The sequence below is a fragment of the Canis lupus genome, chromosome 5, assembly GCF_011100685.1.
Source record: "Canis lupus familiaris isolate Mischka breed German Shepherd chromosome 5, alternate assembly UU_Cfam_GSD_1.0, whole genome shotgun sequence".
In the NCBI taxonomy this organism is placed as follows: Eukaryota; Metazoa; Chordata; class Mammalia; order Carnivora; family Canidae; genus Canis; species Canis lupus.
Genome location: NC_049226.1, coordinates 33,207,605 through 33,219,602, shown reverse-complemented (window position 1 = coordinate 33,219,602; position 11,998 = coordinate 33,207,605). Strand labels below are relative to the sequence as shown.

At 49.2% G+C, this 11,998-nt stretch overlaps 1 protein-coding gene across 1 annotated transcript; it reads left to right on the top strand.

Moving 5' to 3' along the window:
- The first annotated feature begins 9,777 nt into the window (after nucleotides 1–9,777).
- Nucleotides 9,778–11,600, top strand: BORCS6 (BLOC-1 related complex subunit 6). The gene has a single exon (XM_038535525.1). It carries the CDS (start codon nucleotides 9,854–9,856, stop codon nucleotides 10,907–10,909), a length of 1,056 nt encoding a protein of 351 aa, XP_038391453.1. The 5' UTR covers nucleotides 9,778–9,853; the 3' UTR covers nucleotides 10,910–11,600.
- Nucleotides 11,601–11,998: the final 398 nt, after the last annotated feature.

Here is an 11,998-nt window from a genome sequence, read left to right as displayed (position 1 = left end):
TGGGGGGTGCTTCCCCAGAGGGAGAGGATGGGGCCTGGCGGGCACTGCACCACCTACCCTCGTTCTCAGCACCTCCCCATGTTGCTTCTCCCTGCTCTGACTCCCAGGGCCTGGCTGCTGGGGCCTGGGCTCCCCTCTGCTGCTCCTGGACTCCCACTGCCTCATGTGCTGCATCTAGTCTTTCCTTCTGGTTCAGTCTCTGCCAACTGAACATAGCTGCACCCTAGAAGCCGTGTTTATTTTCCTGCTCTGGTCAGGATCTAGTATAGGGCACAAAGAAGTTACATAGTCCCTAAAATCACACACCCAGACAGTGGCAGAGCCCAGTTTTAAAGTCCATATCTGGGGGCACCTGGGTGGCTCAGTGACCGAGCAGCTGCCTTCGGCTCCAGGCGTGATTCCAGGTCCTGGGATCCAGTCCCGCATCAGGCTCCCCGCAGGGACCTGCTTCTCCCTCTGCCTATGTCTCTGCCTCTCTCTCTGTGTCTCTCATGAATAAATAAATAAAATCTTTAAAAAGCAAAAAAAGAATTTCCTTTTTACATCCCTGGTTTCTTTCCCTTCTCTCTGCCGATCCCATCCTTCCTATGGCCCACGAAGTCCACGGTGTCCCAGCCGCATTCCTTATCCACTTCTCTCATGCTAATTCAAGCCACCATCCTCTGGCTTGGGTCGTGGCAACAGCCTCCTAACTGTTCTTCCTGCTTCTATTCCTGGCCCATCCTCCACATGAGGAGTTCGGGTACTTTAGGAATAAAATCCAGACTAATTCCATGGCAAGGTCTGATTTTCAATCCTGGTTACACTCCTCAGAATCACCTGGAGGGTTTACGAAGGAAATAGAACTCTCAGACCTCAGTCTGAGAAATGCAGATATAATTTGCCTAGGTTGAGACCCAGACATCCATCTGTTTTAAAACTCTGAGTTTAGGGTGCCTGGGTGGCTCAGGAAGTTAAAGGGTCTGCCTTTGACTCAGGTCATGATCCCAGGATTCTGAGATTGAGTTGGAGTCTCTGCTCAGCAGAGAGCCTGCTTCTCCTCCCTCTGCTGCTCTCCACTCCTTGTACTCTCTCACATTCTGTCAAATAAATAAAATGTAAAAATAAAACTGAGTTAAAAATCCCTGCCTAGGGGATCCCTGGGTGGCACAGCGGTTTAGCGCCTGCCTTTGGCCCAGGGTGTGATCCTGGAGTCCTGGGATCGAGTCCCACGTCAGGCTCCCTGCATGGAGCCTCCTTTTCCCTCTGCCAGTGTCTCTGCCTCTGTGTGTGTGTGTCTATCATGAATAAATAAATAATCTTAAAAAAAAAATCCCTGCCTGACTTGGGGCTCATCTCCCAACTGTTCTTCCCCTTCGATCACTAAAGCGCTGGGCTCCTTGCTGTTCCTTGAATATTGCCAAATTTGTTTCCACCTCCAGGCCTTGGCACTGGCTCTTCTCTCTGTCTAGAATGGCACCCACAGCCTACCTTAAGCAATGGGAAGAATCAAGAGATCTGTGTCATGACATTTTGTCAGTGACAAAGGCAAAGAGGCATCATCTCCTTACTCATAAAAATTCCACATATTCTAGCAAGAGCCACCCCCTTAATTAGATAATGTGACAATATGACAATTCCATATCCCACATAAACCCTACATTCCACCCCACATCCCACACAGCCAACATCCTACTTGACCAACCCTACAAAGAACACAAGGGCTCGTGTCCTGGGCATGGGGGAAAACTGTCCTTGTTGACATTCTTTTAAGTAAAGATACTATGCTGGGTCCAGCTGACTGGAACATTTGTTCACTTTGGGTGCTTAATGATTACCTTATCTTTCCACTGATGGGACGATGGCAGGAAAGAAACAGAAAGCCACCATTCTTCTTCCTGGGGTGGGGGTGGGGGCTCTAGTTGTATCCTCCTGGTAGGTTGGCCAATATTTTGTTCTTCTTTTCTTTTAAGGTTTTATTTATTTATTCATGAGAGACACACAGAGAAAGGCAGACACAAGCAGAGGGAGAAGCAGGCTCCCTGTGGGGAGCCGGTTGTGAGACTCTATCCTAGGACCTTGGGGTCACAGGACTCCAGGATCACGACCTGAGCCAAAGGCAGACATTCAACCACTGAGCCACTCAGGTGCCCCAATAGTTTGCTCTTCAATGCCTGTCTAGATTTCCGTGGGTGGTGTAGATGCTGGCAAGACTGGCGAGTGGTGGTTGGCTCCCCTCATTGTAGCCTGATAGGCAGCGGGCAGATCTGCGGAAGAAGAAGCTTTAGCTGCTGGCTAGCACCCCTGAGTCTTACTCCTTTCTCCACTGTTCTATAGCCATGTGACGTCGGCCAAGTGGTTTAACCTTTATGAGCCTGTAAGATGGAAATAACAATTCTACCCTGCCTATAACATAGTCTGTTTTCAAGTGCAGTCATGTGTGTGTTATAAATAGCATTTAAAAATCTAGCCTCCATTAGAAGGAAAGCACAGGAAAACATCCACAAAATGAAAAGGCAACTTACTGAATGGGAGAAAATATTGGCAAGTCATATTTGATATCTGATAAGGATATCCAAAATATTTAACTCAGGAGAAAAAATATGTATATGATTCTAAATGGGCAGAAAATCTGAACAAGTATTTTTCCAAATAAGATATACAAATGGGGCACCTGGGTGGCTCAGTCAGTTAAGTGTCTACCTTTGGCTCAGGTCATGATCCCGGAGTCTTGAGATGGAACCCCACATTGGGCTCCCTGTTCAGCAGGGAGCCTACTTCTCTCTCTGCCTGCTGCTCTCCCTGCTTGTGCTCTCACTCACTCGCTCTCTCTGTCAAATAAATAAAATCTTAAACACACACACACACACAAATGGTCAAGAAGTACATGAAGAGTATGCTCGGCGGCAGTACTGATCTTCAGGGAAATGTAAATCAAAACCACAAGGAGATCACCTCACACCTGTTAAAATGGCTGTTATCAAAAAGACAAGAAGTAGGGGCACCTGGCTGGCTCAGTGGGTGGAGGATACAACTTTTGATCTTGGGGTTGTAGGTTGAAGCCCCTTGTACAGTTTATTTGAAAATAAAATCTAAAAGAGAGAGAGAGAGACAAGAAATACAAAGTGTTGGTGAGGATGTGGAGAAAAAGAAGCCCTGGTGTACTGTTGGTAGGAATGTAAATTTGTGTAGCCAGTGTGAAAAGTAGTATGGAGAGTCCCCAAAAATGTAAAGATAAAACTACCATAGGATCCAGTGATTCCAAAGAAAACAAAATACTAACTTGAAAATATACATGCATCCCTGTGTTCATTGCAGCATTATTTACAACAGCCAAAATGTGAAAGCAATTGAGTGTCTACCAATGGATGAACAAATAAAGAAGATATGACACACACACACACACACACACACACACATACACACACACACAGTGGAGTATTATCTGGCCATTAAAAGGAATGAAATCTTGCCTTTTGCAACAACATGGATGGACCTGGAGGGCATTGTGCTAAGTTAAGTCAGGCAGAGAAAGGCAAATACCATATCTGGAACCTAAAAACAAGGAAGCAAACAATAAATCAACAAGAAAACCCAAAAAGCCCAGAGATACAAAGAACAGACAGGGATAGGGAGTAGGGGGTGGGAGAAATTGGTGAAGAGGGTCGAAAGATAAAAAAAATATGTATTTATGTTTATAAATATGCTATTATAAATGAATATTTATAAATAAGTATAAATATATAGTCTTATTCTAGAAAAGGTTTTAAGTAGTTTACAAGATACGTGAAACAGAAAATAATAGAAAAGTGGAGACACACTCCCCGAAGAACATATACAGATGGCAAATAAGCATGTGAAAGGATATTCAACCTCATTAGTTATTAGGGAACACAAATTAAAACCATGCTGAGAACAATGGCTAAAAGACGGAAGACAGGACCTAAAGAGTTTTCAGGTTTTCCAAAGGAACAGAAAATGGAATTCCCAACCAGGAGACAAATTCCCACACATGATCTGTAATTCCAAAGAAGTAGCTTTCTAAATTTGGAATAGATTGAAAAGACAGAGGGTGGAGAAGCCCCCTGGAGAAATTCATGTTCTCCTGGGGACCCTATACCTACTGAGTTTTGCAGGCTTATAAACCTTTTTTGGTCTGGTCTTTGGCAAGATTCTTTCTTGCTAAATTTATTTATTTGTTTGTTTGTTTGTTTATGAGAGACACACAGAGAGAGGCAGAGACCCCGGCAGAGGGAGAAGCAGGCTCCCTGTGCGGAGCCCGATGTGGGACTCAATCCCAGGTCTCCAGGATCAGGCCCTGGGCTGAAGGCGGCGCTAAACTGCTGAGCCATCCGGGCTGCCCCCCAGGTGCCCCTCTTACTGAATTTATATATTGTGCTCCTCAGCTGATCATGGGAATGAACGAACGAGTCTAATAGTGGGAAGAGCCGAGCTAGTTTCACACACTGTCTCCTTGTGATGTGACTTGGACATAAAGGGGGTGGTATTGATCTCACTGACTAATCTACTGATTTCTAATGCCACATGAAGCTGGTTCCTGAGATGGCTGGATGTGCGGCAGTCCTTCCGCGCCCATGGGGACAGCTGAGGTCAGGAAGATGGGTAGCAACCTGTTTCAAAGCGCAGGGTGAGAAATTTTCTCCAGGCTACCTGGGTGGGGAACTGGTCAGTTGGGACTATCAGTGGACACTCTGAAAGATGTTCCACCCCCAAAGCAGCAGCCAATGGTATATATCTGCGGAGAATGTCACATGGTAAAATGGAATAAAATCCAGGGATCTAATCAGATGGATGCAGATGTAGAGAGTGGATACAGAATAATGTACAAGAGAAGGACAAAAAGATTGGTGATTTGGGGTGCCTGGGTGACTCAGCTAGTTAAGCATCCAACTCTTGATTTCGGCTCAGGTCATGATCTCAGGGTCCTGGGATGGAGTCCCATGTGGTGCTCCATGATCCACAAGGAATCTGTTGGAGATTCTTTCCCTCCCTAACTGCCCCTCTTCCTGCTCATGTGCTCATTTTCTCTGTGTGTGTGTAAAATAACAAATCAATCAATCTTTAAAAAAAAGATTGGTTGGGATCCCTGGGTGGCGCAGCGGTGTAGCGCCTGTCTTTGGCCCAGGGCGCGATCCTGGAGACCCGGGATCGAATCCCACGTCGGGCTCCCGGTGCATGGAGCCTGCTTCTCCATCTGCCTGTGTCTCTGCCTCTCTCTCTCTCTCTCTCTGTGACTATCATAAAAAAAAAAAAAATTAAAAAAAATAAAAAAAAGATTGGTGAAAAAAAATAAATAAAAAAAAGATTGGTGGTTTTGATGCTTGAAGAAACACAGAAGTCAGAGCATCATCTTTGTATTTGGAGTTGCTGTTAATGTGGGATAGCTTCTGATTACTGTGCTTATCTTTATGAATACAACTACATACACATGGTTTCATTTTTTTTTACATGACTTCATTTTAAAATAAAAAAAAAAAGACAGATTGGCAGAATGAGAGTGGTTGATAGAGCATAAAGATGGAAAGAACCAGGGTCCTCCGTGATTTTGTTGAGCTACTGAATTTATCAACCTTGGAGTCCTCAGAAGCCTTCCTGCCATATAGGTCTTCTGGCTAATTTACTTGTAAGGTCAAGAAATATTAACAGTCTGTCATATCCTTGATCAATATTTTTTTCTCCCTCTCTGCAATTTGTCATTTAACATAGCTTATAGAGGAGTGGTTTTCCTGTGTTGGTATTCTCCAGTATTATATTGTCAAGTCTGTCATCTGTCTCCTCTGTGGCATCTGATTTTTGGTTTTACTTTAAAAAGACTTCCCCGGGGGGTGGGGATGAATGGGTGACGGGCACTGAGGGGGGCACTTGAGGGGATGAGCACTGGGTGTTATTCTGTATGTTGGCAAAGTGAACACCAATAAAAAATAAATTTATTATAAAAAAATAAAAAATAGGGATCCCTGGGTGGCACAGCGGTTTGGCGCCTGCCTTTGGCCCAGGGCGCGATCCTGGAGACCCGGGATCGAATCCCACGTCGGGCTCCCGGTGCATGGAGCCTGCTTCTCCCTCTGCCTATGTCTCTGCCTCTCTCTCTCTCTCTGTGTGTGACTATCATAAATAAATAAAAATTTAAAAATAAATAAATAAAATTTACAAACCTCCATACTGTGTTCCACATTGTCTGCAACAATTTAAAAAAATAAATAAAAAATAAAAAAATAAAGACTTCCCCACCTTAAAGCTTATAAAAATAAAACAAACATGTACTTCTGTTTCCTTTCATTATTGTCTGTTTTTCATTTAAAAATGTGATCAAGGGCAGCCCGGGTGGCTCAGCGATTTAGCGTCCAGATTGAGTCCCACATTGGGCTCCCTGCATGGAGCCTGCTTCTCCCTCTGCCTCTGTCTCTGCCTCTCTCTCTCTCTCTGTGTCTCTCATGAATAAATAAATAAAATCTTTTTTAAAAAAATGTGATCAAAATTATTTTTTGTAACATAAGGGATGAAATCATTGTGTGTTTTTTTTTTTCCATTTTTGTTTTGGTTCAAATCACTGGTCTCTTTTACTTGCACTATTTATATAAATTGATCCCAAATGCCACACTTTCTTCATATACCAAATTTCCACATGCGGGCATGGCATGGTTGGCAACCAAAAAAAAAATATGTGTATTCATGGAGTAGTGGGGAAAACATGGGCCTTTAAAAATACATTTGTCTAGGGGCACCTGAGTGGCTCAGTTGGACAAGGCAACTTGATTTCGGCTCAAGTCATGATCTCAGGGTTGGGAGACTGAGCCCCAAGTCAGGCTCCTTGCTGTGCATTGAAACTGCTTGAGGTTCTCTCTTTTTCTCTCTCTCTCCCTCAGCCTCTCCCCTCTCAACCCCCTGCTCATTCTTTCTAAAAAATAAAATAAAATAAAAACATGTGTGTCTAAGTAAATAAATATGAAAAGACATTTATCCCTAATTGCAACAAAACCTATCCTTTTCTATCTCCATGCACTGTGTAGTACAGGCCTCTTTGACCCAAATCAGCTTTTATAAAGTCCTAAAAAAAGAGTATTCCAAAGCCTCGTGAACAGAGTGTGCTCATGAATGAAAACATGAGTCCATCAGGCCACCAGCAGTGACCCCATGGCCACCGACACTGATAGGCAAACAGGAGAAATGAGCCCCTTCTGGGGTGGGCTCCCAATTCCCCTGCTGCTCATGGTGCAAGAGGTTGCAAACTATCTGTGGAAAATCCGGGAGGTAAATCATGAAGTCTCTGCAGGCCATCTGGCTTCTGTTGAAACTACTCAGCTTTGCCATTATAGCACAAAAGCAACCAGAGACAGTTCACAAATGAGCAAACATGGCTGTATTCCTGTAAAACATATGGACACTGAAATGTGAATTTCATATAATTACATGAATTTTCATATCCTTTATTTTTCAACCATTTATTTTATTTTTCTTAAAGATTTTATTTATTCATGAGAGACACAGGCAAAGGGAGAAGCAGGGTCCTTGCAGTTAGCCTGATGTGGGACTCGAGCCTAGGACTCTGGGATCACACCCTGAGCCGAAGGCAGATGCGCAACCGCTGAGCCACCCAGCCGTCTCTATTTTTCAACCATTTAAACATGTGAAAAACATCTTCAGCTCTCAAGCCATATAACAACAGTAGAAAGCGGATCTGGCCCATGGGCTGTACTTGGAGGACCCCTAATGTAGGACACACTCTGGTTGCTTCCATAGCCCCTCCCGGCTCCGCACCGTGTTACAGCTACTTGGGTGTCGAGGGAACTGACCCACCTCTAGCTCCAGGAAGAGCATAATTGTTTTATTTTATTTATTTATTTATTTATTTATTTTAGCATAATTGTTTTAGCCTGATAAGTTGGGTCTTGTCACCTTGCTGGAGTAATTACTGCTGGACACTCAGTCCTAAGTCCATCAGACATGGCATTACCCTGGCCAATGTGACCAGATTGCACATGTGATCCAGTTTAGGTCAACAAGATGGAAAAAGAAATTAACTTCCCAGACTCTAGAAATAGAAGCGTGAGACATAAATGTCTGTTGTTTAAGACACCCAGTTTATGGTATTTTGTTATAGCAGCTCAGGGAGACTGAATACAACCCCCCAAGATGAGAAAAAACAGCCGTTTTGCCACCCTGAGGAAGCACACTTGGGATACAGCTGCCCCCAAAGAAAGAAATCAGGTCCTTTGTGACAGCCCTTGAGCACTGGATCCAAGCTTCTCTGAACACACTCTGCCTTGAGATTGTTATTGCATGACACAACGCACTGCCCTTGTTTTATTTTATTTTTTAAAATATTTTATTTATTTATTCATGAGACAGAGAGAGAGAGGCAGAGACACAGGCAGAAGGAGAAGCAGGCTCCCTACAGGGAGCCCGATATGGGACTGGATCCCAGGACCCTGGGATCAGGCCCTGAGCCAAAGGCAGATGCTCAACCGCTGAGCCACCCAGGAGCCCCAGTCCCCTTGTTTTAATGTTGCTGTTGGTTTGACTCCTGTTTTGTATTACTTGCTAAATAAAGAGCCTCTGCCTGCTGGGAAGTAAAGGGAAGACAAGGGGGAGGAGAGAAGCTTAGAGCAGCCCACTGCCCTCATGGTTTATTAGTCAGGACTCCGGGTGCAAGTGACAGAAACACATCTTGAACTATTCAGGTCACAAAGAGGAAGTCAATGCTTTCCGTCATTTACTTACTGTATATTTAGGAAATGCCTACGATATGCTAGGCTCCATTCTCAGCACTGGGGATACAGATCCAAACAGACCAAAAGCAAAAATCAAAAACCCTTTACCCTCAGGGAGCTTACATGAGCAAGCAAGCACAGCTGTAGTACGTTACATGGCAGTAAGTGCAATGAACCAAAGGAAAATAAGGGACATGGGGAATTGCTGGGGAAGCTGGCTACAATTTTTACACAGGTTGTCAGGGGAGGCCTCACTGAAAAGGTGATATTTGAAATAAGGAACTGAAATTGAAATTTTCCCTGGTAGACTTAGCCTTAAAAAAAAAAAAAAAGGCAAGAACAAGTGTAAATTCCTGGGGCTGAGGAACAATAGTGTGACTCCAGCAAGACCAGCCAAGGGAAAAGAAGGAAGAGATGGGCCCAGACTGGCACCAGGGCTCTGCTCTTCGTGCACAGCCATTCATTTATTGCATATTTTATCTCGTGGCAAAAATCACACACCATCATCCTCCAAGGTGAGAGACCCTCCCACGTGCAGGGGGCCGGAGACAGAGGACAGAGTTGCAAAAGCACAGGAAAGCCTTTAAGCCTGCTTGGTCGTCCATCGTGAGACTCTCCGGACCCAACCATCCGAGCTCTGATGAGGATCCCCGCTGCATCCCTCCTGATGGACTGAGTGTGCTTCAATCCCCACGGCCCAACCAGGAGAGACTCGTTCCATCCCCACCAACTCTCTAGGAGCCGCATCTCTGGTGCCCGCGGGGTGTGTTTGCTAAGCAACAACTGTGGGCGTGACAGCTGTGGGTGCAGAGTCTGAGCCCCGCCCCCGGAAGGAGGACTCGGGTATTTCAGGGACTTCCTCTTTAAGACTTGCCCCGCCTCCTCCCGAAAGGGCGGAGCGACGGCGGCGGCTGTCCCCTCCTTCGCCCCGCCCCGCCGGTCCTCACGTGGGTTCGGCTGCTCAATAACAGCCCTTCTTCCGGGACTTCCTGGTCGCCACGACCAATCAGCGTGTTTTTCCTGTCCTGACCATTGTCAGCCGGCTGCCAATCGCGCGCCTCGACCAACGCCCCTTAAAGGCGCCGCCGACGCCGCGCGAGCCGGGGCGAATCAGTTCCTAGGTGCCTGCCCCCAGCTGCGGCATGGAGTCGTCCCGGGGGCGGCCTGGGCCCGAGGCGGACCTTCCGGCTCCCGGGGAACAGCAAGCCGCGCTATGGGGCGGCGGCCCGGGCCGAGCGCCCTCGGAGCCGCCCTCAGGCCTCCCGCCGTCCGCGCAGGGAGAGGCCGAGAACGTTGGGGGCGCGCGCCGCCACCCCGCGGCGTCCCCGAAGACGCCGAGTCGCGGCGCCGTCCACCGGGCGGAGCGGGAGGCTCGGGACGACGACGAGTCCGGCCGCAGAGGGACGCCGTCCGCGCCAGGGAGCCGCGCGGGGGAGGCTTGCGAGGACCCCGAGCCGCCGGAGGCCGAGCCTGCGTCCGAGAGGGGCTGCCGTCGAGGGAGCGCGGGAGGCGGCGGGATGGAGGCTGAGCCGCGGGAGGGAGACGAGGAGGAGGAGGAGGCGGCGGCGGCCGGCAGGGCTGGTCGCTCGTTCTCCAGCCGCCTTCAGGACAGCCGCAGCCTGGACGGGCTGAGCGGGGCGTGCGGCGGTGGCGGCGGCGGAGGCGCGGGGTCCGCGGGGGGTGCGGAGCCTGGCGCGGGCAGCGGCCGCCGCGCCACTATCTCCAGCCCCCTGGAGCTCGAGGGCACCGTGAGCCGCCATGGCGACCTCACCCACTTCGTGGCCAACAACCTGCAACTCAAGATTCGTCTGAGCGGCACCCCGCAACCGCCGCCCCCCGCCCCAGCGCGGCCCTGTGCGGCGCCCGCGCCCGCCCCGGCCATCCCCCCCATCGACCCCGACGTGCTGCGGGACCTGGAGCGGCTGAGTCGGGAGCTGGGCGGCAGGGTGGACCGTCTGCTGCGCGGGCTGGGCGGCGCGGTGCAGGAGCTGACGGCGCTGAGCGTGGGCTGCATCCAGACCTACCGCGATGCCGTGGACTCCCTCGGCGAAGCGGTGGACATGAGCATCAAGGGCATGTACACCCTGCTGGCGCGCTGCGAAGAGCTGGAGCGGGCTTTGCAGCCCGTGCAGGGGCTGGCGCGCCAAGTCCGGGATATCCGACGCACCCTGGAGGTGTTGGAGGCCCTGTGCAAGTGACCTGGAGGGCAGGAGAGGCTGGCCGAGCCGGGCCGGCAGAATCTTGAGGCCTCTTCAAGGAGCCCTGGTGGGAACCGCCCGCAGAGGGGAGGCCTGTGTTTTGGAGGCTCTTGCGGATGCATTTAGCAGGCCTGCCACCACTCGCTGGGCCTTATTCAGGTGTATATGGGGAAGCCTCTCTGGGTAGGAGGGAATGATGCTCTGCTTCTATTAAGTTGGCCATTTGTAGCAACCCTGTTCTCTTCTCCAGCTAGAGCGCCGTCCCTGGAACCCAGGGCTTTAGGTCTCGGCTTGGGGACATGCCTGCCATGTGTGGTCAAGAAAGGAGAAGAGGCCCTAGCCCCCACTGTGGCCACCCTGACTCCAGTGGCCATATCTCAGGTGTCAGGGGCTGTGGGAGCTTGAGTGCCCCTTGGCCACACACCATGCGGAGAAAGATGCACACCTTCAGGTGGATAACCCCCTGCTTCTGCCCTCTGGCCCTGGACGATCCCCCTTCCCCAGGCGGAGCCGGGTTGAGCTGGAAGGAGTGTGCATCGATGGCACAGGGGGTGAGGTGGGAAGGGTCTCACTGCTCTCAGGGTTCAGGCAGACTTGTTGCTGGTTTTGAAGCCCACCTGTTGTGGAGTGTTCTAATCAGTTTTGGCTTTCTGAGTTTTTGTGGAATTAAAGTGCTGCTGCTAAGGCTGAAGTGTGTCTGTGTGGGATTCCAGGGATTGGTGAGCTGAATGAGGGTGGGTCTTTTTCATGGAGCTCTCTTGGCAGATGCTGGGAGCAGGGCGGAAGGGGGTCCCAGGCATCCCCCGCAAGTGTATGGTTCCTGTTCTCAGGCATCACTGACATGGGGCTGGAGGCTGGAGGGGGGAACACGTGAGAGACACAGATAGGGTCTCAGAGATCCAGTAAAAGCAGAAAGACAAGGTGTCCCAGTACCGAAAGGGAAGGGGCGGACTTCTGAGATCTTGGAGGGGACATGCAGGGGCTGGCTGAACTGGACATCTTGGCCCAGGAGGAACTGGAAACACCGGTTGCTCCATTCCTGACCCCGTTTCCCACATTCCCCCAATCAGTGTCCTATTGATTCCAACC

Excerpts from the sequence above, each read along its gene's own strand:
- BORCS6 (XM_038535525.1), top strand. The coding sequence starts at position 9,854 with ATGGAGTCGTCCCGGGGGCGGCCTGGGCCCGAGGCGGACCTTCCGGCT.